The sequence below is a fragment of the Micromys minutus genome, assembly GCF_963924665.1.
Source record: "Micromys minutus genome assembly, chromosome: 29".
NCBI classification, from domain to species: domain Eukaryota; kingdom Metazoa; phylum Chordata; class Mammalia; order Rodentia; family Muridae; genus Micromys; species Micromys minutus.
In genome coordinates this window covers 4949420-4962257 of record NC_137964.1, presented here as the reverse complement: position 1 = coordinate 4962257, position 12838 = coordinate 4949420, and the positions used below count along the sequence as shown (strand labels likewise).

Genomic DNA, 12838 nt, shown 5'->3' with positions numbered 1-12838 from the left:
TCCATTTTCTTTATATCCCATCTGAAACTTCTTTTTTTCATAACTTTTAGAATTATCATCACCTCAGCACATTTTGGAGTCCAACATTATGGGGAATGATTTATATTTTTTATTTTTTTTAAGAATGTTCTACATGAGTTTTATATTTGCATTATTTCCACCCCTCCATTTCCCTCTCTAAGTCCTTTCATGGTTCCCAACTACTTCTGAAATTTGTGATTCTTTTCCTTTAAGTATAATTGTTGCATGTATGTGTATTCATATATGTATGTGTATATGTATATGTGTATATGTATGTATATACACATGTATGTGTATATGTATATATGTGTATGTGTGTATGTACATATGTATGTGTATGTGTGTCTTTGTATATATATATGTATGTGTATAGGTATATATATGTATGTGTGTATATACATATGTATGTATATGTGTATATGTGTGTATATATGTATATACATATGTATGTGTATATGTATATATGTGTATGTATGTATATACATATGCAAGTGTATATCTATATGTGTGTATGTATATACACATACATGTATATATCATACTGAGTCCATTTAGTATTGGTCTTATGTACACATGTTTATGGCCAAGCACTTGGAATTCGATAGCTTATCAGGGTCTTATCCTTGGAGAAAACTGATACTTTCTATCCGTAGCCACTAATTTCCTGTGGCTTTTAATTTAGACATAAAAGCCTGTGAAATTTTCCCTTTCACCTTGGCATGTCAGCCCATGTTATCATTATGCAGGTCTTGTCTGAACAGTAATATCTTTGAGCTTTCATGGGTCAAATTTCCCTGTCACATCTAGAGTGACAGGCCTTCTCATTTTCTTGCCTTGACAACTTTTCTACACCATCATTTATGATTTTACCTAAGTCTTGGTTATAGGGCTTGCATTGTAGACATATCAGTTGATGTTGGGTAGTACATCTCCACTCATTATCTGTATTTATTTATTTTTTTCTCTGTAGTTCTGTTTCCATTTCTTACTCCAATATATGAGATGTTAAATCTTTCAATTTTTCCAAGACAGTCAATGAACTTTTTCAAAGAATTTGTAAAAATGATGAAGAAAAATCGCCTTGATTCAAACCAGAAGGTAAATGGGACACTATTCTCATGATGCTCAGGGCTTGGTGTAGTTCTCAGGGTTGGGTCACAACGCTCAAGATTTGGTCATTATTCTCAGGGTTTGGTCATGATGTCCCAGGGTCTGGTCATGACACTCAGGATTTGGTCACAATGCCCAGGGTCTGACCATGATGTCCAGGGTCTGATCATGATGCTCAGGGCCTGGTCACAATGCTCAGGGCTTGATTCTGATGCTCAGGATCTGGTCACAATTCTCAAGGTTCAGTATTGATATACTCAGGGTTTTGTCATGATGCTCAGGGTTTGGTTATGTATCAGGGTCTCAGTGTGTGATTCATGTACTTTTCTTTGTATTCTCTTTAAAGTAAATAGAAAAAACTATGATTAGAACAAGATGTTGTTCACATCTTATGGATAAGATGATTTGATAGGAGAAAAAAATAAGAGAAACAGTGTCACATTTGCCAAAAGGAGGGATAGTTATTATGCACTGAGATAAGTACCAGTCAAGTAACATTGCCACTACCCTTCACTGAACAAAAAGGTCAAAATAGAATTTGCACCTAGAAATTATATCTACTATTATTATATCTCTAAAGTTAATATCATCAAAAATTATCTCTATTTTAAACCTCTTATTTTGACATAGTCTCCAACAGAAATATTATAAGTAATGGAGATGGTCCCATGTTAAATTTGAGTATGCCTTGCTTTGTGTGTGGGGTATTTTCTTGACAGTGAGGCCACACTCACTCACCCAATAGGTAAATATTTTCTCTGGACAAATAGTTTTCTAGCTGTTAGAATAACATTACCATTTGTAGCCTGGAAATTACAAAATGTCTGTTTGCAGGTCAGGAAGGAAATCATCTGTGATGGCACTTAGAATATTGTAATATCTAGAGTGTGGGGCACTAGGATATGTTTGCACAAAAGTTGTCAGTGAGCACTACAGACCAAATTAATCAAGGAGGCTGTTGGTTAAGCACTGTGGGAAGAGAACAGAGAACTGGAGTTTGGGAACATTCCTGAGGAAGCGCCATGATAGGACTCAGCATCTCTCTGGCCAGGAGTCTGCTCATGAGCCAGAGACACTTAGACCAGAGGAACAAAGAACAAGAGCTACATTTCTCTCAGGGAATTGTCCTGCTCCCCAAAGCTTGCTTTAATTTTCCTCTAATTTTAAGTGTATGAATGCCTTTTTCTGCTTGTGTTCCTATGCACCATGTACAGTGCCTGCAGGGACCAGAAGAGGACATTGAATCTCCTGGAACAAAAGTTATAAGTATTTGTGGGTCAACATGCGGGTGATGGGAACTGAACCCATGTCCTCTGCAAGAGTATTTAATACTCTGAACCACTGAGCAATTTTTCAAGTCCCCATAGATACTTGTATTCTTTGTTGACTCAAGCCACACTTGTAAACTCCTGGAAACAATATTCTGAGAAGGGAGGTGAACCCTGGTTTCAAGTCTGACTTCCAACTAAATGCCTATTATAGACATTTCTTTTTCTGCTTCCAGAACCAAGTAGATTTTCTCCAACTGATGATGAATACTCAGAAATCCAAAGGTCAAGAGTCCCCGAAAGGTAACCCATGATGCTTCACAGTGTGTGGATCAACAATTCCAGAGGCAAGAGGGTGTCAGGACATGTGTATGCCAGGGTGGGTAGTGGTACAGGCATGGGAGCATATCTGCCAAATTTCAGAAAGACACCACATCACACACATGGATGGTATATATGGTATCTGCAGAAACTTACTGGAAGGATACAAGTGTGTAAGTCTGACCAGAACCTGTAGGACAGCAACAGAGAAGTAGTTCATGCCCAGAAGTGCTCAGTTCTGGGTCATCTATGACAGAAAAAATTCTGATTATTGAATTATCCCATCCTACTGATTCTGGATCTCTGCCTAGGATTGGTACTGTGGCCCTCTCAGGAAGCACACATGACCAGAGGTGGGGATGGCCCCTGGAAGTGCATGATGGAATTGTGTTCAACAGCCTCATCTGCCGTTTATTTCTACTTCTCTGAGTAAATAGCACCCGAGAAACAATATACCCCACTCTTCTTTATTCTGGTTTCATATCATCTGTGGATGCTTTGAGATGGAATCTATTACACTGTCATAGTTACAGAATTATGGCCTTCCAGATCCATCATTCATTTTGGTTTTACCAGTATCCACTCAGCATACAAGAATGCTTTGTTCTTTTGTATTTAAAAAAATTTTAAATTCTATTCTTAATCATTTTAAAATGTGTTCACCTGCTTCTGTCAGCATGACCTCCTGCATTCCAGGTTTATGCTCCTTTGATTATTATATTTCATTCAACTGCCTTATACATGTTCACTCAGGGCTCTTTGTGTGATGTTTTAAGTCCTTACCATTTCTTTCACTCTAGTTTCTTTTTATTTGTGTGTGGTGTGTGTGTGTGTTTGTTTGTGGTATGTATGGAGTGTGTGCTGTGGTATATATGTATGTGGTGTGTGTGTGGGATATATGTGGTGTGTGTATGTGCTCACAAAGACCAAAGAAGAATGTTGGTATTCTGCTCTGTTGCTGTCTTATTCATTTGAAGTGTATCTCTAAATGAATCTGGATCTAGTCTGGCAGCCACCAGGCCCCAGTGACCTTCCTATATCCATTTCCACCTGGTTGGAATTAACTGTGACCACACTTATTTATGTGAGTTCTGTGGCTTGAACTCAGGTCTTCCCCACTTGCACAAAGGTAGCTCTTACTCTTTGAGCTATCTCTCTAGCCTCCTTTCATTTAAGTTTTCTTAAACTGATAATCATCACCATCAGCAGCATTTGTGTGTATGTGGTAAGGGGGGTGCATCTGCTGTGATATGCATGTGGAGTTCACAAGATAACTTTGTAGAGTCAGGTCTCTCTGTATACCATTATGTGGGTCTAGGAACCAAACTCAGTCCACCTGACCCGCTCAACAAGTACCTTTACTCACTGTTTATCTAACCAACTCTTATATAATTTTGATTCCTTAAAAAGACCTTAATAAGGCAATTTCTGATCATAGAATAACTGAGAAAAAAATGTAGAGATCTTCAATCTACTAGTGTCCATGGGTACATATAACACCTACCCCACCATCTACCAACCCTATTCTGCAGAGTGATGCATGTATTATAAGATGGACCTACACTAAGATCACTTAGATAAGGTTGAATCCTGTTCTCTGTATTGCATTTTCCTGATGACTAAGGATGTTGAATATTTCTTTAGGTGCTTTTCAGCCATTCAATATTCCTCAGTTGAGAATTGTTTGTATAGCTATGCCCCCCCATTTTTAATAGGGTTATTTGATTCTCTTGGGTCTAATTTCTTGAGTTCTTTGTAGATACTGGATATTAGCCCTCTATTGGATGTAAGATTGGTAAAAATATTTTCCCAATCTGTTGGTTGCCGTTTTGCCCTATTGACAATGTCCTTCACCTTACATAAGCTTTGATATTCTGCTTTGACCTTTTTTATCTGAAATGTTTATTTTCTTTCTAGCTCTTTCTGATATAGAAATGGCAGCACAAACTATTATTTTCATTTTCGGGGGCTATGATGCCACAAGCACCTCCATTTCTTTCATAATGTATGAACTGGCCACTCACCCCGATATGCAAAAGAAACTTCAGGATGAGATTGACAAAGCTCTGCCAAATAAGGTAAGTGGATGGTACTCACAGAAGGAAGACCAACAAGAGGATGTCTCACTTGTAATGAGAATTTTTACGGGGAGCTATACAGTGGTTCTTCCACCCACCAAGAATCTAAAAAAGAAATAAGGGGAGAGACATAATAAATGAATGTGACCCAAAAATATGCAGTCTTTAATAGAGCTGGTCCTGGTGGATCTGTTATATATAATGTCAAAAAAGCCAGGCAACCTTGGAAACCCGAATGACTCTTAAGAATAAGCAACAATCCCAACGTGTCTGGACAGTTACCTCTGCTGATACCTGTGGGGTGCTGACCTGGCTCTCTAGGCTATGGTAGCCTGGCCTTCATTGATCTCAGCAGGCTGACTAGACATTACTCTCAAAATTCCTCTGCTGTCCAGTCCAATAGCATGGTATTTATTTGTGAGATGTACATGAGTTGAGCTAGGAAGTATTTTTTCTTTCCTATGATAGGTAATGGCATAGATGGTGTATCAGACTACTTCCTGTCTAAAGCATTGGGTGCTAGCTAGTATCCTTACTTTAATAGTTTCTTTCAGTATCAGCACCCTCTGCTGACAACATCTTTCTTTACAGTCAGTGTGCCAGACAGGTTCTCTCATCCTCTTGGGAGTCTCCAGATCCAACACTTAGAATTGGCTAATGTTTCAACTTTAGCTGTATGGGAATGCATTCAGTGATATAGCTAAAGATGAAGAAGCCAGCTTCTAAGCAAACTATTTACTGTTGTTGTTGATTGTTTTATTTATTTTTTCCCTGCCCCCCGTGTGTGTGCATGTGCACACATAAGTGTCTATGCCACAGCACACGTGTGGACGTAAGAAAATAACTTGCAGTAGTCAGGTCTCTCCACAATTTGTTGCTAGAGAAAGTGTTCAGGCCATCAGGCTTGGCAGCAAATACTTTACCCCCTGATCCATCTCACAAGCCCTCTAAACCATACTCTAAATCTCTACAGGATAGTCTTTTGAATGTCACATAAGGGAACAGACATAATAACACCCATGCTATCTTCATCTCCTTACTCAACTGGGAGGTTTGGAATTTTGAAGTTACTTGGGACTCATGTGGCTGTTGAGGCAGAGTGGGGGCACTATGCATCTTCTTCAGAATTCACCATCAGGTCCAGAAGCAACAACTGCTATGCTCATCCAGCTATGAAGGACACTGTTGAATGTGGCTTCTGGTCCCCATTGGAAATGGCTTTAAACATTTTAAAACCGTCCTTTCTAAAATGAACGCACCAAGCAATGTTATTTACTGGGCCATTCTCATAGGCACGGCATTAAAGCTGACTACTGTTCATCCTCCTCCGACTTTGTCCTCTTGCAACCTCCATGACCTCTCTTACCAGGATTCTCCCTTGGGACAGGCTGGCCTGTTCTCATCCCAGCAGACTCTGACTCGAGGCTCAGAAAGTTCTCTTTCCACCCAGCTCCCTACATTCCCATGGCGAGCTGTTACCGTGCTAGCCATACATTTCCATGGCTAGGTGGGGTTCACTTCTCACAAACCCATGCCCTACTGCTGTACCTTCCTCTGGAACTCAGTTGAATCACTGCATGAAAAACAAAACAAAACACCACACAAACTTAGTTTAGAACTAACAGGTAATACAATTGCTGGGCACAGCAACTACCATCCAAATTTGTAAGCTATTCTAAGTTATAAATTTTTCAGTAATGGATTCCAACAGACCCATCACCTGAGGGGACCTCCACTACCTACATTTTGCTTCCATGCTCTCTCCAATCCAAAAAGCAAGTCTCTTTCTTCTGCCCCCTCCTCCTCTCTCTGACCTGGAAAATCTGCCTACTCACTCAGTGATTGTTTCCTTGAAATCTTTGTTCATTAGAGGAAGGTTCTACCACAGCTCAACTTTCCTGTCAGAATTCTTTTTCTCACAAATATAAACTGAGTATACCGATTGCCATTCTGTAATTTATAAAGTACAAAATACACCTAACACCCTGTCCTCCATTTTTGTCAACTAAATAGAGCACTCTGTTATCTATCCTAACTTTAAAACAGTCTATATCTGTTATGCCTTGGTTTAGCTTGTATACTATCTGAAAACTATCTTTTAAAATATATTCTCTCAATGCTAAATAGCCTGGGTTGGCAATGAGACTATAGCTAGTCTTTCAACCCCACCAGAAATCTAAGAATGACCAACATTACCTAAAATATGGGAAGCCTAACACAGCTTTCAGAACTGAAACAAACTGTAGAGATAGATGCCTACTATACAGCCCCAGTATGTCAGGAAGTTGGAGCATCAGCCTTCAGCCTTCTGGCCCAGAATCATCTGACAGACTTTAGTTAAACAAGAATTATTAATGATGAGCTTATTCTCTTTAGGCAGAACTAAGCTGTCCAATCCTATAATGATTGTCCTCTCATGCACAGTACAGGCCTGTAGAAGAATTGAGGCAATTCTTGTCTAGTGGCTCTTTTCCTACAACTGGACCAACTCAAATGATGCTCAGTTTCTTTTTTGAATACAAGAAAGAGATGCTGTCAGGAGCAGACATGTCTCAACAACAAATGAATAAGTAACGTTAAATGTCACATTCTGTAGATTTCTGGTGTTTTTGAAAACTAACTATGTAAAGTAATCTGGACTGTTTTCTGTTAGCTACTCTCAACGATTCCTAAATAAAATGTCATGCAAACAACCTAATCATTAACTCAGAGCTTAGAATATCCACCTCCAGACCCCCAAGTCCAGGGAACCAATAAGACGACTCTTCATAACTTTTTCCTGCTGAATATGGGCCTTGAGATATCTTTGGGGGATTATAGGGAAAATGAGGGATTGGTTGGCCTTAAGAAGGCCACACCAATGATTATTATAGTCTCTGATGTCTGTGACCTGACTACATCCCACTGAAAGGCCATGAGATCAAAAGTTCAAGCAGGTCAGTTCAACATGTCTGATGAAGGCTGTATATTCTGTAATATACAAATCTCAAAGCAAACTTTTAGTATCATCGAGATATCTGTATTGATTGTATTGTCTGTGTAGGGTGTTCAGACCAGTTAAGATAAAATTTTGCTCCAATCATAAATCTTCATTCATGCCATGTCAGGGATCATGCAAAGAATATTTTTGGTTTGATTCACCTGAATTTATTTTGAGGGGGTCTGCCTCTATCAAATCTGATCCATATAACTCTGGAAGATGTGTAGACACTAATCACATTTTCTAAAAATGCAAAGTTAAAACCTTTCTCCCAATTCAGCATATCTTTCAGTCAGCAACCAGGAAAGCTCATATTCTGCCTTCTCTTCCAGACGATTAATAGAATAACCAAAAAAAAAAAAAAAAAAAAAAAAAAAAAAAAAAAAAAAGAAAAAAGAAACCCAAAAAAACAACAACAACAAAATCCCAAAAGCCTTCATAATGCTACTCGTTTTGATAATAAAAACAATGCAAAACAAATGAAGTACTAAACCAGTTTGTTATGCCAGGATAGTGACCCAAAATTCCCATGGAGCCCATAAACAAAGAATATGACTATCCTGCAGACTATATTAAACCATCTATCTGTTGTGCTCTCTTTCTGGAGCCACAATTGTCTATTAATTAATACCTGTTCATAGCAGGAAATTATCACTGCTTTCTACTTGGAGTCAGTAATTTTCCCTATCCTAAGTTCTGAACCATGGGCAAAATGCCCTATGTGATTTGGACAAAATCTGCATGCAAACCTATCCTAAAAGCAAATAATCCCAATTTCATAAATTCACAATTCAATGAATATCTGTCCTAAGAAGTAGGAAGCTTCCATTCTCCACTTATCTGTGACCCAGAGCAACCTGAACTTTTCACAGCAGGGGACCTCACAGCCTGTGAGCAGAAACTGCCCATTTTTTTGTTTCATGGTCCCACTCTCACTATGTTCCCATGGCCGCCTGTTGATATACCAGCCCTATACCTCCAAATTCCCATGGCTAGCTGGAGTTCACTTATCCCAAACCCATGCCCTGTTGCCATACCTTTGTCTGGAACTCGGTTGAGTCACTGTGTAAAAGAAAACACCACACAAACTTAGTTTAGAATCAACAGGTAACACAATCATTGGGCACAGCAACTAGCAACCTAATTTCTAAGCTATACTAAGTTATAAATCTTCCAGTACCAGATCCCGGTGAATCCAACACCTGAATTGGGGGCCTCTGCTACCTACATTTTGCCTCCATGCTCTCTCTATTCCCAAAAGCAAGTCTCTTTCTCCTGCCTCCCCTCTTCTTCTTCCCAACCAAGAAATTCTGCCCACTTGCCCAGTGATTGGTTCCTTGAGATCTTTATTCATTAGGGGGAGGTTCTGCTACAGTATGTGTACCTGTTTTCTATTTCACATCTCCCTCCCTCCCTCCCTTCCTTCCTTCCTTCCTTCCTTCCTCATTCTCTCCTTTTCTCTGTCTTTTTGTATCTTCCCTCTCTCCCTCAACACTCTTTTTGATCCTGGTTTGCCTTACTTAGCCTAATGATCTTTAAGTGCACCTGCTTCCAGAAAACTTTATGGTTTTATGTCTCTGTAGTTAAAAAATATTCTGTTTGCTTTACCCATTCATCCATACCACCAAGTCTGGTTCCATTTCTTAGCTACTTCGAATAGTGAAACAGTAAACAGAAGCTCACTGATATCAATTTGGTGGCCTAGGGTCTTCTAGAAATATACCAAGGGAGTCCCAGTTAGCACTGTCACCTCGAATAGCCTAAATTCACCAAGAGAGTCTGTGTCTTGTTATTGTGCCCAATTGTCTTGTCCTGTTGGTGGGTCAATTTACAACACTAAGTTCTCTGAGTCTTATTGAGTGACTGTGGGACTCTTTCTGTCAATGAAGGCATTGTTATTGTTATATCACTCAGACCTGCATTGGTTTTGAGCTTGTGAGAGGTGAGAGCTTCTTTTGAAAGTGGAACAGCAGCTTACTTCAATCAGATCCTCTGGTTTAACTTTTGGAATGTCTTTGATTAATCCTCTTCCCCAAACTGGGACACAGGACAGCTGGAGCCAACTTCAGTGTGGCTTTTTTTTTCATGAGTTCACCCATCTCTTCTTTTATGATTTTAACCCGTCTCCTCATACCACTTTCCTTGTGTGTTTCTGAAATTCTCCCTCTCTTCTTTTCTCTAGAAAGGTTATTTTTTTCTTCTTTGGAATTTTCTTGACCAGATCACACAGAGGCAGCACCTAGTCAGTTATCTTACCAAGAATCCTTCATTATAGCTTTCACTGAACCAATCCTGTCTGAAATCACAGGAGCTATCAGCATGTGGTATTGTTATTGTCAGCCTGATTGGACCAGAAGTGGAGAGTTTGTTTCTTGCAATGACATATTTCCTTGCTGTCAGTTAATAGCCTATGGATACAAGACCACTTTATCTGAGTATAACTGTCATAATATTTTGGTCATATACACTCACAGGGAAAAAATCCAAGCATTACAGTGTCAAGCATGGGGGGAGGATCTGGGCATGGGAATGTAGCAGTGGCTCCAATATTTTATACTTATGCCTTATATCCAATCATCATAGGTGGAGAATGACTTACTAAGACTAAGCTTTTTCACTAATTAAGGTTAGACCTTAGAGCTTCTGACATGCAATAGCGCTATGGATTGGACTGAAGATCAAATCCAAGACTCACTTGGAATTATCTGTGTTATTTTTTCAGGAACCTGTCTCTTATGATGCTCTGATGGACATGGAATACTTAGACATGGTGGTGAATGAAAGTCTAAGATTGTATCCAATTGCTGCCAGGCTAGACAGAGTCTCGAAAAAAGATGTAGAAATCAATGGAGTTTTTATTCCCAAAGGGACGGTAGTTATAATACCAATTTATCCTCTTCATCGGAACCCTGAGTACTGGCCAGAACCTGAGGAATTCCACCCTGAAAGGTACAGAGATTTTGGAAAGGGGTTTCCACCATGATCCAGGCATGGCAAATATATAACACCTGTTTTATTTGCTGTTCCATGCTGAAGAGATACTGTCATGTTTTGAATGAGTTTGGCCTCCATGTGTTTCAATACTTTTCTCTCAGGGAGTGGTACTATTAGGAGGTATGTGCATTCAGAATAGGTGTAGCCTTGGAGAAAATGTGACACTGTGGGGGTGAATGTTGAAATCTTATGTTCAAGATTCACGTAGTATGAGAAAGACCCACTTGCTGAAAGTCTGCAGAAGCAAGTCACCATCTGGATGCCTTCAGATGCAAAACTACTGAATTCTCCAGCACCAAGTCTGCCTGTGTGATATCATGCTTCCCACCATGACGATAATGGACTGAATCTCTGAATCTATAAGCCTGAACCAATGAAATGTTTTTTTTTTTTTTTTATGAGTTGTCATGGACATGGTGTCTATTCACAGCAATAAAAACCCCAAGACAGGTGCCATGACCAAGACAACTATTATGAAAAAACATTTATTTAGAGGTTTGCTTACATTTTCAAGAATTTAGTTCATATCATCATGGCGGGGAACATGGTGGCATGTAGGCAGGCGCTGTGGAAGTAACTGAGAGCTACATCCTGACCCATAGGCAGAGAAAGAGACTCTGGGCTTAGCACAGGCTTTTGAAACCTCAAAGACCACTTCTAATACATACATCTCCAAACAAGGCCTAGCCTCCTAATTCATCTAATTGTTTCAAATAGTGCCACTTACAGGGTACAAATATGGGGACCTTTATTATACAAACCACTACATTTTACTCCCTGGCCCCCACAGACGTGTACCATATTATAATGTACAAAAGGCATTCAATCCAACTTCAGAAGTCCCTCTAGTCTATCATAACAACATTGTAAGTGCAAAATTTAATGTCTCTTCTGAGATTCAAGGCAATATCTTAACTATAATCCCCTGTAAAATAAAAATAAAAACCAGTTCATATAACTTCTGACATACAATAGTACAGGATATACATCACCATTCCAAAAGGGTAAAAAGGGGCCATGGTGAGGAAATACTGAACCAAGGCGAAATCAAACAGCAAGAGAGACTCCAAGTTTTGTACCTCCAAGTCTGATGTCAAGGTATTCTTCAGCTCTTCAACTTATTTCAGCTTTGCTGACTGCAACACTTTTCTCTCTGTTGTGCAGCTTCAATGCTTGGTATGCAGCTTTCCTTAGAGGGTATCCTGAGACTCTAGAATATCTAACATCATGGCATCTCCAATGAAATCCAGGCTTCCTTCACAGCTACAATCAATGGCCTCTTTGGGCCTCCATGCAGGGCCACCCTTGATACATGTATGACCTCTGCAGCTTTTTTAATCATGGAGGGAGGTTTTATAATCTCTTTCCTGTATCCTCAACTCTAAAGCCAGAATCATGGGGCTAAAGCTGTCATGTTCTGCTATTTTCTGTACTAGAACTTGATCCCCTCCTTGAAATACATCTGTATCATCTTTTTTCTTTCTTGTAGATGGTTCCCTTCACTGCTGAAACTTGTCTTTAATTCATTATTGCAAGTTGGAAGCTTAGCTGGCTAGTGTTTATTTATCTCTTTGAGCACAGGACTTGGCTCTATAGAAATTTCAAGTACCCATTTTCTTCTCAAACTGTATACTTACTATTTTTCTGTTTTAATCTGATTCTTTTCATTATAGATATGAATAAGATAGACCACTAATAAACACATGACAAAGTCAATACTTGTCTGTCTTGAAATCTCCTCTGCCAACACCATTAACCCAAAACTCTTCAATTTAGTTTCAGGCAGATTTTTTTTGACAAGGGCAAAAGCAGCCAATTCTTTTGATGAAATATTACAGGAGTGATTTCTAGGTCTATTGCTAATATTCTTCCCCTGTGACATTTTTTTGAACCAGGCTGTCACAGTTCACAACTTCCTCAGCAGAATTCTCCATGCTCCAACTAAAATTAAACCCTGCTTAAAGAATTCAACCAGTCTCCTGGTCTAAAGTCCCCAAATGCTTTTATCTTCCTTTAACAAACAACATGGTCAGACTTGTCACAGTGATACACCAGTCTCTGCTACC

At 39.3% G+C, this 12838-nt stretch overlaps 1 protein-coding gene across 1 annotated transcript in view; it reads left to right on the top strand.

Moving 5' to 3' along the window:
• Window positions 1–12838, top strand: part of LOC308439100 (cytochrome P450 3A25-like) — a gene marked incomplete at both ends in the record, with an annotated part of 63899 nt that overhangs the window by 38868 nt on the left and 12193 nt on the right. The window contains 4 exon segments of the mRNA XM_080940712.1: window positions 992–1119; window positions 2636–2702; window positions 4638–4798; window positions 10501–10727. Coding sequence (XP_080796838.1) covers window positions 992–1119; window positions 2636–2702; window positions 4638–4798; window positions 10501–10727 — 583 coding nt within the window.